This window comes from Primulina eburnea, unplaced genomic scaffold (genome assembly GCF_022965805.1).
Source record: "Primulina eburnea isolate SZY01 unplaced genomic scaffold, ASM2296580v1 ctg536_ERROPOS2741112+, whole genome shotgun sequence".
Lineage (NCBI taxonomy): Eukaryota > Viridiplantae > Streptophyta > Magnoliopsida > Lamiales > Gesneriaceae > Primulina > Primulina eburnea.
This window is the reverse complement of record NW_027331327.1, coordinates 80106-100000: the sequence shown is the minus strand read 5'-3', so window position 1 is coordinate 100000 and position 19895 is coordinate 80106. Positions and strand designations below refer to the sequence as shown.

Sequence of the window (19895 nt, the reverse complement as noted above, 5' to 3'; positions counted from 1 at the left end):
CCAGGGGCATGAATTCGCATGTGCATAATAACCATGGCCTTAGAAACTAAATCCAGAATCCAGCTGAAGAAATGAGGGTTAATTTTGGAGAGAGGTGAGTGATCACAATATCAAGAACTGCTCATGTTTGGAATGCCTGGATCGTGGGTGTAAACCTTTTTGTTTGATTAAGATTGAAGTAAAAAAGGGCCTTAAACACCCGGACTTGGCCAAGTCCATGAATCGTACTCAACTTTATCAAAAGTGAAATGCATTCTAACTCACATTTATCACCTGCGACCCAAACAAATTTCAGCGACCACATATTCCTCTATGAACCGTTCTAGTATTTCAATCTACAACTAAGAACGCACGCCCTTTACCTCAAAAGTGTCTTTTCCAACCGAATCGTAGACAACCTCAACACCTTTCCCAGATGTAATCTCTTGGATACGGGTAACAAAATCTTCATCCTTGTACACTATGGTATGGTGACACCCATCTTCTTTTGCTTGAGCCGCCTTCTCTTTAGTTGAGACAGCTCCAATTACTGTGGCGCCACATGCATTTGCCCATTGGCACAACAGAGACCCCACTCCACCAGCAGCTGCATGAACGAGGACTGTGTGTCCCAGTTCAACCTGTAAAAAACATGAGGAACACCAGATAAAAACAGAAAATCTGCATAACAAGGGATAAAATAAGTGCTGGTCTTATAAAAAACATAAAATCATGCAACTTGTAATTGTATCACTCAAGCATATCACGCCTCTCGAATAATGCCAGAACAAAATTAAGGCAAAGCTGCAACAAATGTTTATCAGATAATTGGTACCAACCAACGTAATAAGTAAAAAACACAAGAATACAAGATTGCATCTGGCTGCAAGGATTGTGCTATGAATTCTATGTTTTTAATAAATGACGAATTTATCCCAACATTTAAGATGTACATATGTCTCGATGGAGTGAAAAACAAGAATTTCAAATCTTTATAGCACACAAATTAATTTTTTTTTCTTAAAAAAATTTTAATAACCATTTGATGGATCAAAAATAAGAATTTCAAATGCATAATCGAATCTATTGATGAGAAAAATACCATAAAAAAAAATTCAGCATCCACTTCTTGCCTAAATACCAGATAACAAACTAAAAGCTTTGGCAATGATAATCTATAGAACGACTTACTTTGAAGCATCGTCGGACAAGAAACTGAGCAGTCATTCCCTTGAGCATGATGGACGCTGCAGTGGGTGGGATCAATAGAAGGAGGCACCGGAACCACTTTGTCCGCGGGAAGAATCTGTTCCTCTGCAATAGAACCCATTGGATTACCAGCATAAGCGACAAGATTCCCGACTTTCTACCGGTAAGTCCGGGTCCAACAGCAGGTCACACACGCCAACAAACCTTCCATACCGATCATCAAACATTTAAGATACTGGAGCTTAAAATCCATAATTCAGGAGGCAGGTTCTGACGATAAATGATTATCTGTGTTGTTAATGCATTTTCTTCCATGAAAACAAAATGAAAGTTTGGGAACGCTGTAGCTGTTTCAAATAGGAACAAAAAGCTAAAACCACTGAATTATGTTAACAATTACAGAGTATCTTGCCAAGTAAGGGGTCAAAAGGTCATTTCACTAACTGTACCAATCTGTAGTGATTAATATTGTATCAAACAAATTCTTATAAAAAATATATATTCATGTCAGCCTATAATAGTAAAGAGAGGAGACTGAATTGGACCTGGGGTGAAGGGTAATGTTGAAGCCTTGTAAACCCCTTTTCGAAAATAAACATCAATGAAGTTAACAACCAATGGCCCTTATTTTTCACTTTAATTTCTCCATTCTTCGGTTCACCTATTTCCACATCTTCCCATTTGAGGACCTATCATCCAATATTAACAGCAGTAAATTGTAGCATTTTATAAACTCTACTCCACATCAATACTATCAAAGATCAGTATTCGTTCTACCATACAAATAAACCCTTTGCACTAACAAAAATTGGGTCCTTCTAATTGAAAATGGTAACCAGGAGTCACTCGAATTTGAGTTCAATGTTGCTGATTCAATTTCAACCTACAACTTCCAAGCCACACAACATAACTAACTTTAAGGTCGCATCTTAGTCACTGGCAGAATTTAAACCTCATAGGTGCAACATACTGCAAAGGCAGGCTAGATCCACCTCAGATGAAAAAGACCTCCTGCTCAGCTACATATACCTACACCAGTAATTGAACCCAGAACCCTATGGTGATAAACATAAAACATCCCTTATTTTTTAAATTGTAGATTAAGGTACATATGTGGTTGCGTCATCTAATTCTATGTAGTGATTGGAGACAAACAAGGGAAAATGCGGTCTTGAAATCACGCTGAGAAAACAAAAATAGACATCATGGCATCATTTTTTTTTAAAAAAAAATTCCATAACTATTAAAACACCAGGTGTTTCAGCAACCCTTAGAAAATGACTCCAACAAGTGAAATAGGCAGACCATCTTTTCCAAACAAAATGATTTCAGTTCACGCCTAACATGAAATGTAATTCCCGAACTCCAAACATTTTACGCTAAAAAAGACACCCTCGAGCCACTTCCGAGATGACTGTTCCAACTTCCAAGAACCACAAACTCAGCCACTTCGAATGAGAACTGCATCAGATTTCCTTGTGCAGCGATCGCCCACCGATGAACGGACAAATTCTCAGTTTAGCTCCAAATCACACTCTATCAGCCCTTCTCCCCCCCTCGAACTAGGGACCTCTAAGAAATTGTTCCGACTGTTCTCTTCCACAAAAAGCCAAGAAACCAATTTTCACGAAGCACATACTCAGTCCAAACACAGAGACAGTGTCCCAGTACAACAACTATAAATATGATAAAATTAAAGCAAACCAAGACGAAAGAAAGGAAGAAAAAAAGGGACACATACCTCGGGTCCACCTAACTCATGAACCCTGATGGCTTTCACCATTTTAGATGCTGTAGTTGCAGAGACGGAGAGGCCTCTCGTTTGTGTCTTGAATGCAAAGGGAGAGGTTTGGGAAGGATCTCCGTTAGCCGATTAAGTGAAGATCTTGCAAGAAAACGAGTATCTAAAAGGTCGAGCGATTGGCGAACTGTGGCAAGCCTGACCCATGTATGCATTTCACCGGATTGCACTTGTCAACGTGATTTGTTTGACAATCTGATTAGTCCAAAATAAATACAAAGCCAAATATATTTATTTCAATTCATGAACAATCAAAAAATGAATGCAAATTCGAATCACTTTGACGCAAAATTAAATCAATGAAAAACATATTTTCTGTAGTTCTACATTTTTTTTCATTCGGGAGAGGTTATTTTTAATTAGATATGAAACCCAATATTTTGTGTGAAATCCATTCTTTTTTCACATACAAAATAATATTTGAGTCGAATGATATTATCTTTTGTAATCCTACATTTTTCATTGTATATAATGTAAATAATATAATATGATTTTGGATGGTATTTGTTTTATTTGGTTTATCAGCATTTTGTTAGTTTATTCTTGAATAAAACTTATTATTCTTGTTTATCCCAAAAAAAATATTACTATTATTTGCATTTTTTTGTTGGGCCAAACAAGAAAAATATTTTTTTTATTACATGCGAACTCAGTCAAGGGGAGAGTTTGAACGATGAAGTTGGTTAATTTTTTTTTTTTTTAAAAAAATTAAAAATGACTTTCAAATATTAAAAAATATAAAAATTAACAAAAAAATATTAAAAAATCTTCAAACTCTAATTTCATTTAGTTTTTGCTATTTTTTTTTATATCAAAAGTTAGTTTAAGCTCCCTGTTTTATTTAAAAAAAAAATTAAATCATTCTTATCCTATTTTTTAGTACGTGACGTTGTTAAACATATCGAGTATGCCTAAAGACATATGATTACGCAAAGCTTTCATCATATTTATATATATATATATATATATATATATATATATATATATATATATATATATATATATATATATATATATATATATTAAATATTTTACCTCTTGACGGGAATATCACCGGGTTTTATCCATCGAGTTTTATATATTGCTCCTCACAGCCTAACCATGCAGTCGCGACAGATGGTTCCTGATGTATATCCATTCAACAACACTCAGCACAACCATGTATTGTTTCATATCTCATGGTGTATAGTTAAGAAATTTAATTTTGAAAATAATACATGAGATGTGGCAATAAGCCTTGATTTTTTTATTTAAACACGCAACATATTGTTACATAGTAACCTCCAATAGATAAAAAGAAACATGTTTAACTACTTATAGTAGCTCGAATTACAACACACGTAAAATGAAAATATTACAAATTTTATTTTGAAAGAAAAATGAAGATGTTGAATGATGTCTTCATCTTCTGTATGTCCTGATATATATAGAAGTCTTGGTGGATATGAACTGGACTTCAAACTTGTTAATTGCTTTGCTAGTTGTGACTGAAAACATCTTTTAGTTGGTGTAACACTAGTTAGTGGTCTGTCATGTTGTGGTGGTTGAATGGTTCGTTCTTCATTAATGGAGTTGTTATATCACATGCCTTCTTTACATTTCTCAGGAAATCTTTGCTTTTATATGGTCCCCGGGAAGAAGTGACTTGTGTGAACCTTTACAACTTGGTCTTGTCTCTGCATTATGTTTTTATCTAGATCTGGCCAAAAATCTTTCCCGAATTCTGACTCTTTCTGGTTCGGGAATTCTGGACATATTTTTCTAATCATCTTCCCACATGAACCATATTGCAAAGTTTCCGACGAGTTTTTTTACTCCCGACAGCTTGTTGTACCACAAATATTTATTTATTTTCAAATATTTCTACGCAAAACTTGTAGTTTTTTTTATCACGGTATTTAACATAAAGACCCATTTACAGAATTTTGATAAAACTTAAATGAAAAATTGACTTTGTCCATATTTGTAAGACAGACTCATCATCTTCATGCTTGTCTAGTGGAGATATAGTCTTTAGTGAGTGATGAAATAATAAGTGTTTCATTCTTCGGAAGATCCATTATGACTTCTGAATGTTCATGTCTGATCTTCTCAACTTGATGAATTAAAATGCTTCATGTGATAATTTCTTAGTTGGTTCTAGTGTATCATTGAAAAAGTAAAGCTACAAAATATCTCATCTTGACAAATAATCATTATTTACCCATGTTTCATGAAAAACTTTCTGGATCCATTTTGGTAGTTTTGAGATTTTTGGTAGGCTTGATAATGTAGTATAAACTGAGACAAAAGCCACAAATTAATATTATGCATTCACCTCCTTGGGATAGGAATTTTTTTCATCAATATCCTATGATATTTTCTTGCTATATCAACTCAGATTGTAGCTGAGTTTATATATATTTTTGTTTTCAATTTCTCTCAGTTATGTCGATATGCCTGACATGAAAAACTATAAACTCGTTAGCATCCACCTTATCTTTTTCTTTTTCAGTTTGAGGTCTAATGTTGATATATCCCTCTTCGATCTCCGATGTGAAGAGTTGACTTGAAGGCTCGAGATTAGGATCCGGAGCTTCAATTTTTGCTTTGGCTGATTGATCTAAAGATGATCCCGATTTAGCACTCGTGATAAGGGTGCTTGAATCCCTTGCTCTATGAATAGAAATCTGTACTCGAAAAATCTCCATTTGAGAAACCAATGGCTTCTCAATATCTTGAAGGATTAGCTTTTGCAATACAGGTCATAATTGAGTATAAGCATGTAAACTTGTTGCAGCCCACCCGTAACTTTTGTATTTAAGGCAAACTTATTGAACTCGTTTGAAGCATTTGAATAAGTTCCCTCACATACCTCTATATTTTAATGATAATATCGACATTAGCGTTGTCAATCTATTGTTGAGAAATTTGCAATAATATTTTAATGAGATTTAATAATAACAATATCAAAAATATAATTTTTATACAAATCATGTTATCTCAATAATCTAGCCTTCTCGCATTTAGATTCAATTATATTTTTCAAAAAAGTTTTTACTTGTGTATCATCAACTTTTAAGGTAAATTTTTTTGTAAGTATTTCGTTGATATAGCATCTTACGATTTCTAATTCTAATAATAGTCAACTGCAATACTTGCATGTTTGTTATGTTTATTTTCCTATAAGACTAGTCTTTTTTTTTACACATCCTCAGATAAATTCTCTAAATATTTAGCATGTCATCTATATTTTTAGATGCTATAAAAACATCATTAGTATAACCAAATAAATTTAAAATAATATTTAAATAGATTATTCATCTTTTTTTGAAATATCTGTGATGAATTAGTCGATTTATTTTTATTAATTTTTTAATAATTAAGAATTAATATGAGTTTTTTTTCCACCATGATTTCTTGCAAGAAAACAATGACTGATGTATGATAACATTCCCGATTTAATTAAACTAATGCCTAAATGTTCCTTGATATTAATTTGTATATCATTTTGATAAATTATGTTAATTGGGATAAGCTTACATATATGATCTAACAAATTCATATTCTTTGTCTTCCTTAATTTTAAAGGTGGCTTCGAGTTGGTTCCTTTTCCACTATGCAAAGAGATATTCATTGTAGTTTTATTTGATCATTTCTTGACATATTTTACAGATACTTTTGATTCAAACTTCTACATCCTTCTGGTATAGATCTATTTTGAAGAATTCTATTTCTTCCGATTGGATAGTTTGATATACTCTTAATTAAAGAATTGTTTCTCCAAATCGTATAGAATTTCAGAAGTTTTCCATCATCATCACGTTTTCTGCGAAACTGGATTGTCTATTTTCTGTAAAATATATATCATCGTCTCTGGACTATGATTTTACAATCACGTTTTGTTGTGAACACTAATATTCTAATTATTATTTTCTTATATATAAGATTTAAACATTCGAAATAAATTATTTCCTAGCAAAATGTATGATCATGTATCATAAAAAAAAATCGGTAGTGTTTTCACCTTGTACCAAGGTTTTTGTCCAGCACTTCGATTGATATTTTGATAATGTTACAGTTTGGCTGGAATCTCAATATGTCAGCTTGTAAGCAATTTTTGGATAAATTACTCTTATAATTTTTCTGCACATAGATTCCTTGAGATTATTCCTAGTATTGAATTTTGAAGACATTACATTTGTTTATTGCATATAACAATATTAATAAGTGAATCGATTCTTTATTTTATCATAATCTGGATTGCTCCGATATAAATCCAAGACATGGTTCGTGCTACTTATATCTAGTGTTTTTGCAATTCCTCCTTAATTTCTTTACAAGTAATTAATTGCATCTATCTGGTTTATTTAAGTTCCAGATTGTCATTTCTTTTTCAGAGACTTTATAGATTCAATGATGCTTTCTGTTTCTTAGACCAATATTTCCTAAGAACTTTTATACTTGTCCAGCAGAGAATCCTTGATACATCTATAGGCTAATATCTTCCCTCGTGATCTTCTTAACCATGTTATGAGATTTTTTGGCTGGCTAAAGAAACTAGACAAGTCTTTACATGTTTCGTGTCGAAACACCTCGTCTTCAATAAGATTTTGATTATGTTCCATCAAATTCTCCTTGACTCGATATTTCTTCTTCTTCATATATAGTATCGTTTGAAGGAATATCTTTAAAATAGTATACTTGGACTAGATCTTGGAAATAAACCACTTATTCAATACTCGGAGTTGGTTCGAATCGTTTTATTCACTTTCTGTCATTTAATGGATACTTGGTCGAAATATGGCATCTTGCTCCACATGTCCATCAATTACAATATTTAAAACTTTCACTAGCTGATATCTGAGCTATTTTGAGAGTTTTATTTGTTGGTATACAAATTCGTGCTTTGAGATGAGTTCGATGTATGAGATGTCATCCTACTTCTTGATGGTCCACTTTTTCCTCTAAATTTGTAATATCTAGCTTTTTGTCTAGACCATATTGTTTTTGGTTTCTAAAACTACTTCTACTTCTTTTACTTCTGGCATAAGGTTGTGATTTAAGCTCTTCTTTTTCTACCTTTGTGGCTTACTTCTTATGATTTTTGGAAGATAATTTTTTTATAACATAAAGGAGTACATTTATTAATACCCCTTAATTATTTGTAATTCTTTATAATGATGTCATATGAAAATATTATGCCATTTTTTCTTTCAGAAAAGATGTCATTTGTGCCAAAATATCTGGATTTACAAGGACATATTCCATAATTAGCATTTCTCTCCATAAACTTGGTATTTTGGTGAATAAAATTAGCATTGATATATTTTTTTGACCCCTGAATTATATCCATCCACCAAACATATGTCATGTAATTCAAGACTATTGAGTATGTTCTGATAAATTGTGCTTTAAATATGGTAATCATTCTCTCAACTATCTCACTAAGCGATTCTCCGACTAGGACTGACTCTCTTGTTTTTGCCGAAGTTATGTACTAGACGATTTTATCTAATCACATCAAACTCATTTCTAAAACTTTAATGAATCATTATTTGTTGAGATCAAATGTTCATGTTGCAATTCTCATAGCCATTGTCCATTCATCAATGATATCTTTCTTTTTAAAAAATCATGTATATCAAAGTTAAGTATAACCACATAAGAATGTACTAGTTCTAAAACAGACTTCCCATAAAGGTGTTTGGTGTATTGGAACTTGATTTTTCTTTGACCTTGTTCTCGCTAAGTGTGTTTCTCCACCTATATGAAAATCTGTTTGAGGTCCTTTCATATTTGTATTATGAGATCTCACCATTTCCTGTGGTGGTTCATGGGAATATGACCAATTTATCGAGGGAGGTTCATTATCTTTTGTATTCATCATCAAATCTACAACTTTAAAATTTGCAAAAAGCTCTGTAAGGTCTTGAAAATATTTTAGACCAATCCTTCCTATAATTGTCATAAGCTTAATTTCTTTTTTTTGATACAATTTTAATCATATTGATCATTTTTCTTCGCCGGTCAAAGGTTTTGACATTACATTGGCTTTAATTTTTTTAGTGTAATAAGGGTTAAGTGACAAATGATGATGATAATATTCTTCTGAGATCTTTTTATTAGAACTTGATTGTTGTTCTAGAGTTTAGATTCTTGTTTGAATATCTTTTAATGTTCCCATAATTTTTTTTTGTTTTTCAACGATTTCCTCAATTTTGTGTGATATATGATATAGCTGATTGTCATAGTTATGTACATCTTTTGGATCTTTTTAAGATCTCTAGAGAGTTTAGAGAAATATGTGATTTTATTAGAACTTTGTTGTTGTTCTAGAGTTTAGATTCTTGTTTGAATATCCTTTAATGTTCTCATAATTTCTTTTTGTTTTTCAATGATTTCCTCAATTTTATGTGATATATGATATAGCTTATTGTCATAGTTATGTACCATCTTTTGGATCTTTTTAAGATATCTAGAGAGTTCAGAGAAATCTAATATTAGATTTGTTTCTCTTTGCTTATGATGTCTGACATTTGTTAACTCTTCATATAAATATTTCATAGTATTGGAATAACTCATGTAAATATTTAATATCGAACATATGTCCGAATCCATATTTTTTTAGAAAATCGTCTCTTCGAACATTTAATTATATAATAATAATATTATTTTATATTTGAAATAATTTTAAATCGATTTCGATGGATTTGGATACTATTTCTAGGTAAGTTATAAAATTATGTACACTTCTTGTCATTTTGTCATTGAGACGAACTAAATTTTTTTATAATATATATATATATATATATATATATATATATATATATATATATATATATATATATATATAAAAGCAGAGTTTTTGCCAAAAATAGTAACTTCTCGCCAAAATGTCATTTCTAAAAAAAGAAAGATATATCATGAATATTGAAATATGTGTACTACAATAAATGATAACTCCAATTATTGCAAACATTGATTATATCAATTCATTTATTTCAAACTTGAATCTATTTTATTTTTATATAATTCAATTATAATTTATGCATTATATGTTTTTTATTTTTAAATTTAAATTTAAAATAATCTCTATTAAAAATATAAACTACATTAAAATTTTTGCATTGATTATATCAATCAATTTAATTATATATATATATATATATATATATATATATATATATATATATATATATATATATATATATATATATTAAGCAGAGTTTTGCCAAAATAGGAAAGTTCCCGCCAAAATATCATTTCTAAAAAAAGAAAGATATATAATGAATATTGAAATATATGTACTGCAATAAATGATCACTTCAATTATTGTTTGCATTGATTATATCAATTCATTTAATTCAATTTTTAATTTAATTAATTTTTATATTAATTCAAATATAATTTATGTATTATATGTTTTTTATTTTTTTTATTCAAATTGAGACAAAACTCTATTGAAAACTTAACTACATTAAAAATTTTACATTGCTTATATCAATCAATTTAATTAAAAATTGTTTAAAATACAAATGATTGTAATGTTCAGTATCACTCATGAAATAAATTATTCAAAAATATATTTTGTTATTTTCAGTAATTTCCTACCCAAATTACTTACTAAAAAAGAAATAAAATATTTAATAGTTTATTTAATTTTTCTAAAAATAAAATTGATTGAATGTTAAAAGTTATCACTATAACAAGGTTTTCCGATAGACATTAAATTATCATTTAATAATCATAAATTTTTTTATCCCAAATGCATATTATTTCGAAATTACATTAACTTGAAAAAATTAATGCATTGTAATTTTCTTCGAAATCATATGTATATTGTATATCTTGAATTGTCTTATTTAAAATTCAAATAAGAGAGCACAAGAAAATTAAAAGAGATAGATTCAAAAGAGTTTCAAATGGATATTGAATTACTCTCGATAAACATATATATTACCCTCAGGGGCAATCATTGTCACATGTAGGACTTTTTTTTAAGGACCCTGTTTTTAGTCATGATCAATTGTACGTTGTTGTGTCCAGAGTTACGAATCATAATAGTGTAAAAATTTTGATATGTCATAGTGATAACAACCCAAAAATTTCAACGACAAATGTTGTATTTAAGGAAGTTTTTCAAAATTTGTAATTTGTTTTTGTTTTCTAATTGTATGATCTATAATCCATTTAGTTTATTTATATTTTAATTTAAATTATTTATTGAAATTAAAACCACATTAAAAGTTTGTATCATGTTTATCATTTTATTTTGTTACAAGTATTATTTTCTACTTCGTACATAAATTTATATGTGAAAACAATATAATTGATAGACACATTATGTCATTCATTATTTAATACAAACGTGATATTAATTTTCAGGCGAAATACGAAAATGACTATTTTATTTAGTGTTTCATTGTTAAGATCTATATACATATGAAAACAATAAATATTTCACTTTGATAAAAAATCACATTAAAGAGAAAATAAACAAATTATCATACATAATAATTTTAATAATCAATTAGATAAAATAATTATCCGTGCATCGTATGGTTGAAAAACTAGTAGATAAAATTGAATAGAAGATATTTCTAAATGAGTAAAAATGGAGAAGGTTAGATTTTAAATTTGTGGTCAAAGTGTATTTAGTTAAATAAATTCCTCAGCTTCCTGCTTGTCCCGTAGATTTGATCGAGATTATCTTGGAATTCGGCCTCCGAGATTCGGATTTTTGCATCTAATCATTAATGGAACGTAATGAGAATGTTTCAATGGATGAAAATCCTCATCCGAATGCACTGTTTAATGATGCATGTAAAGATTCTATCTTGAGCACGAAGCTTTTCTTAGATTATGTTGGGGAGGTGGTTCTCACCCTTAATTCAGACGGGCTGTCATGGAAATTAACGGAATCTGTACATAATGTAAGCAATTCCTGATTTTTCCTCGTCTTTCAATGATGCGGTGTTTGAGATTTTGCTTGATTTTTGCGTATTCCTAATTGTTTTTTTTAATCCACGAGCTGGTGCTTTCAAGAAATTAAATCCTTAACGGGAGTATGATTAGGTTTTATCTTGTTTTCTTTATGTTGGTGGGAGTTATTATTTGATCATGATGTTGATTCTGGTGAAGCTTTCTTCTTCTTCTTCTTATTATTTCGTTTTTTGGTTCATCTTTTTACCATATTATTTCAGTCTGCCTAATCTTGTCTTAGCCAAATGATTTTATTTGATGCATACGGCCTACGGGTTTATCAAGTGCCACTTGATTTTGACCTGCTACAAATTTATTCCAAGTCATCAATATCCAATTCATAAACCAATATGCGAAATGCTGGTGTTATTTTTTATAGATCAAGCTCGCAGTTTATTTTGAGGTCATCTATCTAGTTCGATGAAGAATGTACTAATAACGGGATTTTTTGATAAATGGAAGCTCACATTGTAAAACTGCTGATACGCTGATAAAGGTCTTCATTCTCTTATATTTGTGATGAGATTTGATAAAGGTCTTTCATTCTCTTATATTTGTGATGAGATTTGGTTTCATAGTGTTCAAAAGGCTATTCTTTTGGGTCACAATGGAACTCTTTCATCGTGTCATTTAGAGAGGATGAGAAAAAGGCATGCATTATATACTTGTGGGGCCAGGAGCCAAATTAATATTAAAAATATTTAGCTGATTCATTACAACTTTAGGTTATGAGTAAATCAGCTGGGCTATAATTGCACGCTTCAAGAACAATAAGTTCATCGGTGAAATTAAGATTGCTGCAAAAGAGACCGATTTACATTAAAATTTTCTTACAAGGTGTTGATGTTTATATAACATATTTTTACCAATGCTAATCACTGATGTGAAAGTCTTCCAGTTACCTCTTAAACTCTATCTTTGATTATGAAAACTGCACTACCAATTTTCAGTTTACCTAAGTGCCAGAATTTGTGTGATACATGATACTTCTATATTACGTTGAGTGTCTCTCCCTACTTGTTAAAGGATTGGTTTTTAAAGTTTTTTTTTGCATCACGCCAGGAGGAAGATAAATTCTCCTGCTTGCGCCTGAAGCTTGTTCCAAATACTGAGGCAGAGTTTAAGTTTTCTGATGTTTATGCTGCTAACTTCATCGATTGGGGTTTGGTGCACGAATCTGTTCTAGCCAGTGCGAAAGGATTCAGTTCAGGTCATTCATTCAAGGTTACATACCTGATTGCACTCACCATCTCAATCCGCTAAACTTGCCATTTCTGTCCATATATTTGTTCTGTGAACTTGTGACAGTCTCTTTTATTTTACAGATGTACAGATTTATGGTTCATGTTGTCCAAAAGTCAAATAACCATTCCTCTATTTGGACTCCATCGCGTTACTCTTTTGGTCATGAGAATTTGGAGGTCTGTAAGGTTTGGGTTAATCAGATTAATTGTTATCTACACATGGAGCGCTGTCGACCTAAGAGTTTATTGGTATGTTGCATTTATGGGTGCCAATTAATTGAAGATGTCCGTTATATCTATCTTTTTTTACACAACGGTTTCTTGAGACTTGAGAGCATAAGTTGTTTTTTTAGATTTTTTTCCTGCAAGCTGAATGGTAAACTAGCAGAATAATTTGTCTGGACTTCGGTTTCTATTGATTAGGTTTTTGTTCACCCAAAGAGTGGCAAAGGAAATGGATGTAGGATTTGGGAAGCGGTAGTACCATTGTTTTCACAGGCCAAAGTGAAAACAAAGGTAAAATTGTAGTTTTTCCAACTTGCTTTTAAGTTTTAAACTCATCTCCAATAAATTATATAACATGTCCCTTTTTTCCCTTCACATTTTTGCTTCTTCAACAGGTAATAGTGACAGAAAGGGCAGGACATGCACGTGATTTGTTGACCTCGATTTCTGATGTGGAGCTTAGGTTATATGATGGTGTTATAGCTGTTGTAAGCAGTTCTGTATTTCCTTGTGCATTTTCAAATATTGAGGACTATGAAACACAAGTATCTCATTTTGAGGAAGGTGTTAATATTTGTCATGGTAACATCATAATTTCTGCATTTTATTATTTTCACTCTCAGCGGCTGTTGTAAGAATCTAGAACCTAGTTCCTTTAAGTGTTTAAACAACGTGTCTTTAATTTGGACAAAATTAATAAGCAAAAAAGGCTACATTTTTAAGTGCATTAATTTTTTTATTTAATTTGCACCAAGTCAATTGTCCAAAGTATTATTCCCAGTTTACTATCGTGAATTAAAGTATTAGATCGAATCACAACTGAAACATTCAGTGCACATACAGCCGGATCTCTACTCTTGTAGCACCTTTATGAAATGTCAACTACAGAAAATTTGGTGACGGAACTTTCGTTTGAGATTTTTCTATACCATGCTTGGATCGTCACATGCTATATTCCTAATGTTAAGTAACTTTAGTTTCTCCTGAATGTGCATTTTCCACAGTTTTGCACTGCTTAACCAGACCAATATCTTGCTCAATTTCCGCATCGCGTATGCTTTTCTCGATGATAACTTTAAAAAAAAATTTCAGTTAATTTGTAGATTAAGTTCTGTATGAGCTTTTTTTATTTTCTTATTTTCAATTAATTTGTTGGTTCTTATTTTTGATTGATTTTTTCCTTTTCACATGTTTCTAGGGCGGGGATGGATTTTTCAATGAAATTCTGAATGGTCTTCTATTACCAAGACATAAAGCTCCATACCCACCGGCTCCTGGGGATTTCATACCTGCCATTTCAAGTGAGTCCAATCTCTCGATTCATAGAGAACGAACCAATGTAGAGCCTAGTGACGATAAAGAAGATCAGTCGCCCCTTCTTACAGGATTGGAACATAATGGACCTCTATCCAGCCAATGTGGTATATTGAATATTAGATCTTATCTTCACCAGTTTATTATCCGTTCTTATTAAGTAATATGTTGCCGAATATACTTAAAAATTGAGCCTTCTTTTAATGTGCACTTGTGGTTGTTGCAAACGACTTATTTTGGTGATAGGTTGTCTCGCTGACTGATACTTATCCTTTATACAGGACCAGAACCCGAGTTCTATTTTCCTAGTGAAGAATTTAGATTTGGGATCATCCCCGCTGGATCTACTGATGCCATTGTAATTTGGTACTTTAACTGTTCTTCTGTTTTTACTCGTGAGGAATACACGGTTAACATGCCTTGGTATTCGGAGGTCACAGGAATCAGTGGTTCTTGGCTGCATTTCTGCTAAAATTTATGTGCACATTTATCTATATGAACTTTTGTTACCTTGTTAACATTGACTTTCTTTAGGATACGGACTTTTGTTCGAATATAGAGCATAATCTTAACTTGGTCATATGTGACATGTAGTCAAATTGTGTATGAAAATGTTGATATGACATCTTTTATTCATAGTTCAAGGCCCTAAGCTTTTGTTTGGTCGTAGATCTCTATATCCACAATGGATTATGCATAAAGAGGGAACCTTTTGTAAATTGTGAATTTTATTCTGAAAAGATCAAAGTTCCATAGAATTAATATGGACTTTAAGTTGATGTTCTTCGTAACTTATATTTGCCTGATTGCTAGAAACAGGCTTCTTTTTTTTTTTTTTTTTTGAGGAATAGCATAAATTAATTTAGTTATTGCATGTTGAGCTTATGACATCAATAGTCAGTCGTTAAGTTTTCCTATTATTTTGGTGGTTATGTCTTGGGATGCTTTTTTCAGATTATGGATTATTGAAATTTTATCTGTGTTATGCTTTTTGACACATTTGTAATTAGATACCTGTTTTTGAAAAACTCACTATGGCACCAGAAAGGCCCTCTTGTACTTGTGGGACACTGGGTCTTCTCCAACATTAGCACCGGGATGAAGTTTTTTAATTAATGAATGTCTGCCATTAATTCTTAAAAGGATAATCTGTTTGCTGCAGAAAATGGAATTGGCTGGTATCACATATAAGATAAATCAGATATTTCACTCTAGAACATCATCCCCCCCCCCCCCCCCCCCCCCCCCCCCCACCAAATCTCCCCCAAATGCTTTCTGAATTCTAAAAATAACTTTTAATGCTTTCGAAGTTCTGAATTTGCATGCATATATCATCATCCTGGCTTGTGCATTATATTGGGCATGATGATTGTAAATCGGTTTTGCATTTGCAGTACAACTGGGGCTCGAGACCCTGTAACATCAGCATTGCATATCATCCTTGGAAAAAGGGTGCACATTGATATAGCTCAAGTTGTAAGATGGAAAATGACAAATGCATCAAATGATGAACCCTGTGTACGCTATGCAGCTTCTTTTGCTGGGTAATTTTATAGCTTTTACTCTTCTATTAGTTGTACCTGCGATTTTGTTTATCTATTGTCTGTCCAGTTATTATCTTTGTATTTTGCATGGAAGTTTCATGCCAAATAACGGACAAATCATGTCCACTGTATATTAGATTTTTCTTGGCATTTAATGGACATGAAGATGCAACTTTTGACCATTTGCTAGAATATAAAATTACTTCCGCACTACTTCTACAATGTACTTCTGTCTAGTAATCAAACTCTTTGGTTGGCATTGGTTCTGATATTTCAAAGGAATATGACATCTTTCTATTTTCTATGACCCTTGACAATGTTTTACAACCTGTTTATCTTGACACAAATAACCCTGCTTTATGAATCATCAATTCTGTTGTGATGTGGAATGATACGTCGAACCATTTTGCAGTTGCAATGAGAGTGTTATTTGGCTGCAAAATTTCATAGTGCATTCTTAGATTCACAAAATTGTCTTTGAAATCTAGATTTTCTGGCCATTGTTAAAGCATCTTATTACCTTCTCGAAATGAAAAGCTGCCAGTCTACTTTAGATAATTCCTAATATACTTTTTCGATATACAGTAAATTCAATATTCCTCTGGTTCTTGTAGGATAAACACCAAGTCGATTAATAATTAATGAATTTATTGGTCTTGATTAATGCCCAGTTTCCTATTCATGCGACGAGAACGAGAATTGTGGAACAAAATACTCGTCGTGCACGGTGATAAATTTTGTGGTTGTTTGTTAGGTATGGTTTCTATGGAGATGTCATAACAGAGAGCGAAAAGTATCGGTGGATGGGACCTAAGAGATATGATTATGCTGGAACAAAGGTGTTCCTTCAGCACAGGTAAATAATCTATCGGCAATGTTATTTGATTTGCTGAGAAAAAGCTGCCCGAGTCAATTTTAAGTTTTCCTCATTTACTCTATTTAGACATGTGGGGATTATGGTGATGAGACTTCTATTTAATGATTGTGCTTACAAAACAAAAACCTGACAAATGACAATAGATCTGGAAGCCCTTTTCTTTGACTTACGCTCCGTTGCTAAAAACTTTTCCCACATTGCCCTTTTAATTTCTTCTACCAATTTCAAGATCATATGACGGAGTGTTTAAGTAATTCGCTAGGTTTTGTAAGGGTAACACAGTTTTGAAACGGAGGGAGTATTCAACTATTAACTCAAATATATGAAGTTTTTGGTTTTTTTTTCCTCAGTGAAACTAGTTCTTACAGAATCTGTTGTACATTAAGCTTGCCAACGTTGAGAAATTACTCTGCCAGATATGAAGTACTAGAACTTTTCAAGATCTTATCTTAGGGTTAAAAGGGGCAGAGTACAAGAATTTTTCCCAGCCTTTTCCCAGGAGGAGATGATATACGGAAATATTGTTTAATGTAACAGTATCTAACGAGAATTTTTCATCTACTTAACCAAGATAATCACTCTTGATATTTGATATTCCCGTATGTTGTGATGCTCTGAACCATTTATTAGCATTATTTGATTTTATGATCCTTGAATTTTATAGGTATTTTTAGATAGTTTAATTTAATTATCTACGTTTATTATATTTAAGGTCTTATGAGGCTGAAGTGAATTATTTAGAAGTTGAATCAGAAAAAAGTGGCTCGAGTGTTGAAACCAATGCTCAAGGTAGTAGAACGCTTTGGCAATTTCGTCGAAAACGTGAGCGGATGAGTTGTCGTGCGAACTGCACAGTTTGTAATGAAACAACCAATAAAAGTATGATTGGATGCTCGAGTTTGGCTACTAACTTAGAAGGGTTGAGATGGTCGAAATCCAAAGGACATTTTCTTAGTGTGGGTGCTGCTGTAATCTCTTGCCGCAATGAAAAGGCGCCAGATGGTTTGGTTGCTGATGCCCACCTTTCTGATGGGTTCTTGCATCTCATATTGATTAAAGACTGCCCTCACCCTTCTTATCTATGGTAATTTTCTCTCTTTGTGAAAATTGCTTTACCTCGAGTGTGAGCATGCATCACATTCCCTTCCTATGTAGACACTTGACTTTGAAGTTGTGGCACACCAAGGCGGGTGCAGCATTAGTCGCCCAAACCGGAAATATACTCAAATTTTGTAACATAACTTGAAACTTGAGTTCTTGAGTTTCAGGAGACCGCAGTGTACACAATTCCTCACTAAATTAAGGATTTACAGCATTTAAGTAGAAGAAACACTATTACATCAATACAGCACTTATTTATTTATCACATAAATGTATGCAGGCATCTAATTCAGCTTACCAGAAAAGGTGGAAAACCCCTGGATTTTAACTTCGTCGAACACCATAAAGTATGTCTCCAATATTTTCTGTCTTTTTCTTACATCATAGCGACGGATGCACGTGAAATCATATTTTTTCATACTCAACACTGAGTTTGCGGTGTTTTGTGAGCAGACTCCGGCTTTCACATTCACATCTTTCGGAAAGGAGGGCGTATGGAATGTGGATGGCGAGCTCTTTCATGCGCATAAGCTATCAGCTCAAGTTTTCCGAGGTCTTGTTAGCTTATTTGGAACCGGTCCTGACGCATAAACGGGACTATTTTGAGTCATTAAATATCACATGACAACTCTTCAGTGACATGACAACTGTTCATATAGTAGTTGAGTAATAGAGATTCTAAAGGATGTACATGAACGCGATCAAAGGGATTTCGGGAATCATATGCGATTCGCGCTTAATTGTAAGGAGCAATAGTTCTGGGTCGTATGAACTCTTGCCCCCTTTCTAGCCTGCAGCAGAGTTTTTGTCAGATGCTGACTTTTTTGAAATGGCTAGGAAAATTTGATCCATCCGAGAGGGCAAGAAGTTTTGCTAGCTTTGTAAACTTTACAGTTCTGAGGAAGGCATTCATCGGCGTCAACCTGTCGCCTGTAATGGCATGACCGACCGACCTGGGAAGTACACAAAAATTTGGAGATAATTCTGGTTATATATGAAATGACTCCGGGGATGTGTCTTTACACTTGACAGAAATATTAGATTCTTTTCGTGTTAACGAGCCAAAAAACCTCATAATTTACTTTGTTTCTGAAACCTTAATCATTTATACATATGCTTGTGTATTGTGTTGGAGTAGTGGACAAGTTCTTGCTTTCATGTCAAATTTAAATGCGATTTAAAAAATTGTATTTGATAGACCACTATCACCTACTTTATGACAGTATAGGTCAATTATAAGCTAAACAGACATGTAATAAAAATTTTTAAATATCAATATTTTTTCAGTTATCAATTAATGTTACAGAGATTTTAAAATAATTAGGTGATTCATTTGATCAGCAGTTAGTTACTATGACCAAACAACAGACCAGATTTCACCACCTGCCAACTTATCATCAGTAATCTTTACATGAATGGAAGAAGGGTGTAGTGTGATTAACTATGCATCATGATTTAATTATGGAATGATTATGTGTTAATCTAAGTCACTACATCGTAAAAAATAAAATTAAAATAACTTAACTTTTATGAACAAAACTGCCATAAAATATAAAATAAATTCTCATTCTATGGCACACCAAAGAATTGGAGTGTTATCCAAACAAAGGTGTGGGGCTGATGCCAAAGGAAGGGTG

At 32.3% G+C, this 19895-nt stretch overlaps 2 protein-coding genes across 2 annotated transcripts; one reads left to right on the top strand and one right to left on the bottom strand.

Annotated features, from left to right (window-relative positions):
• Positions 1-7: 7 nt before the first annotated feature.
• Positions 8-1441, bottom strand: LOC140821346 (uncharacterized). The gene is given in 4 exon segments (XM_073181823.1): positions 8-620; positions 1171-1233; positions 1235-1341; positions 1393-1441. Coding segments are annotated over 4 exon segments (498 nt in total). The 3' UTR covers positions 8-341.
• A 10148-nt stretch (positions 1442-11589) lies between these two features.
• LOC140821350 (ceramide kinase-like) lies at positions 11590-19453 on the top strand. Its single transcript, XM_073181828.1, has 12 exons — positions 11590-11904; positions 13016-13177; positions 13279-13446; positions 13621-13713; positions 13818-13910; positions 14621-14843; positions 15018-15102; positions 16131-16280; positions 17035-17136; positions 17870-18241; positions 18539-18605; positions 18712-19453. Exons 1-12 carry the CDS (start codon positions 11728-11730, stop codon positions 18847-18849), a joined length of 1830 nt encoding a protein of 609 aa, XP_073037929.1. The 5' UTR covers positions 11590-11727; the 3' UTR covers positions 18850-19453.
• Positions 19454-19895: the final 442 nt, after the last annotated feature.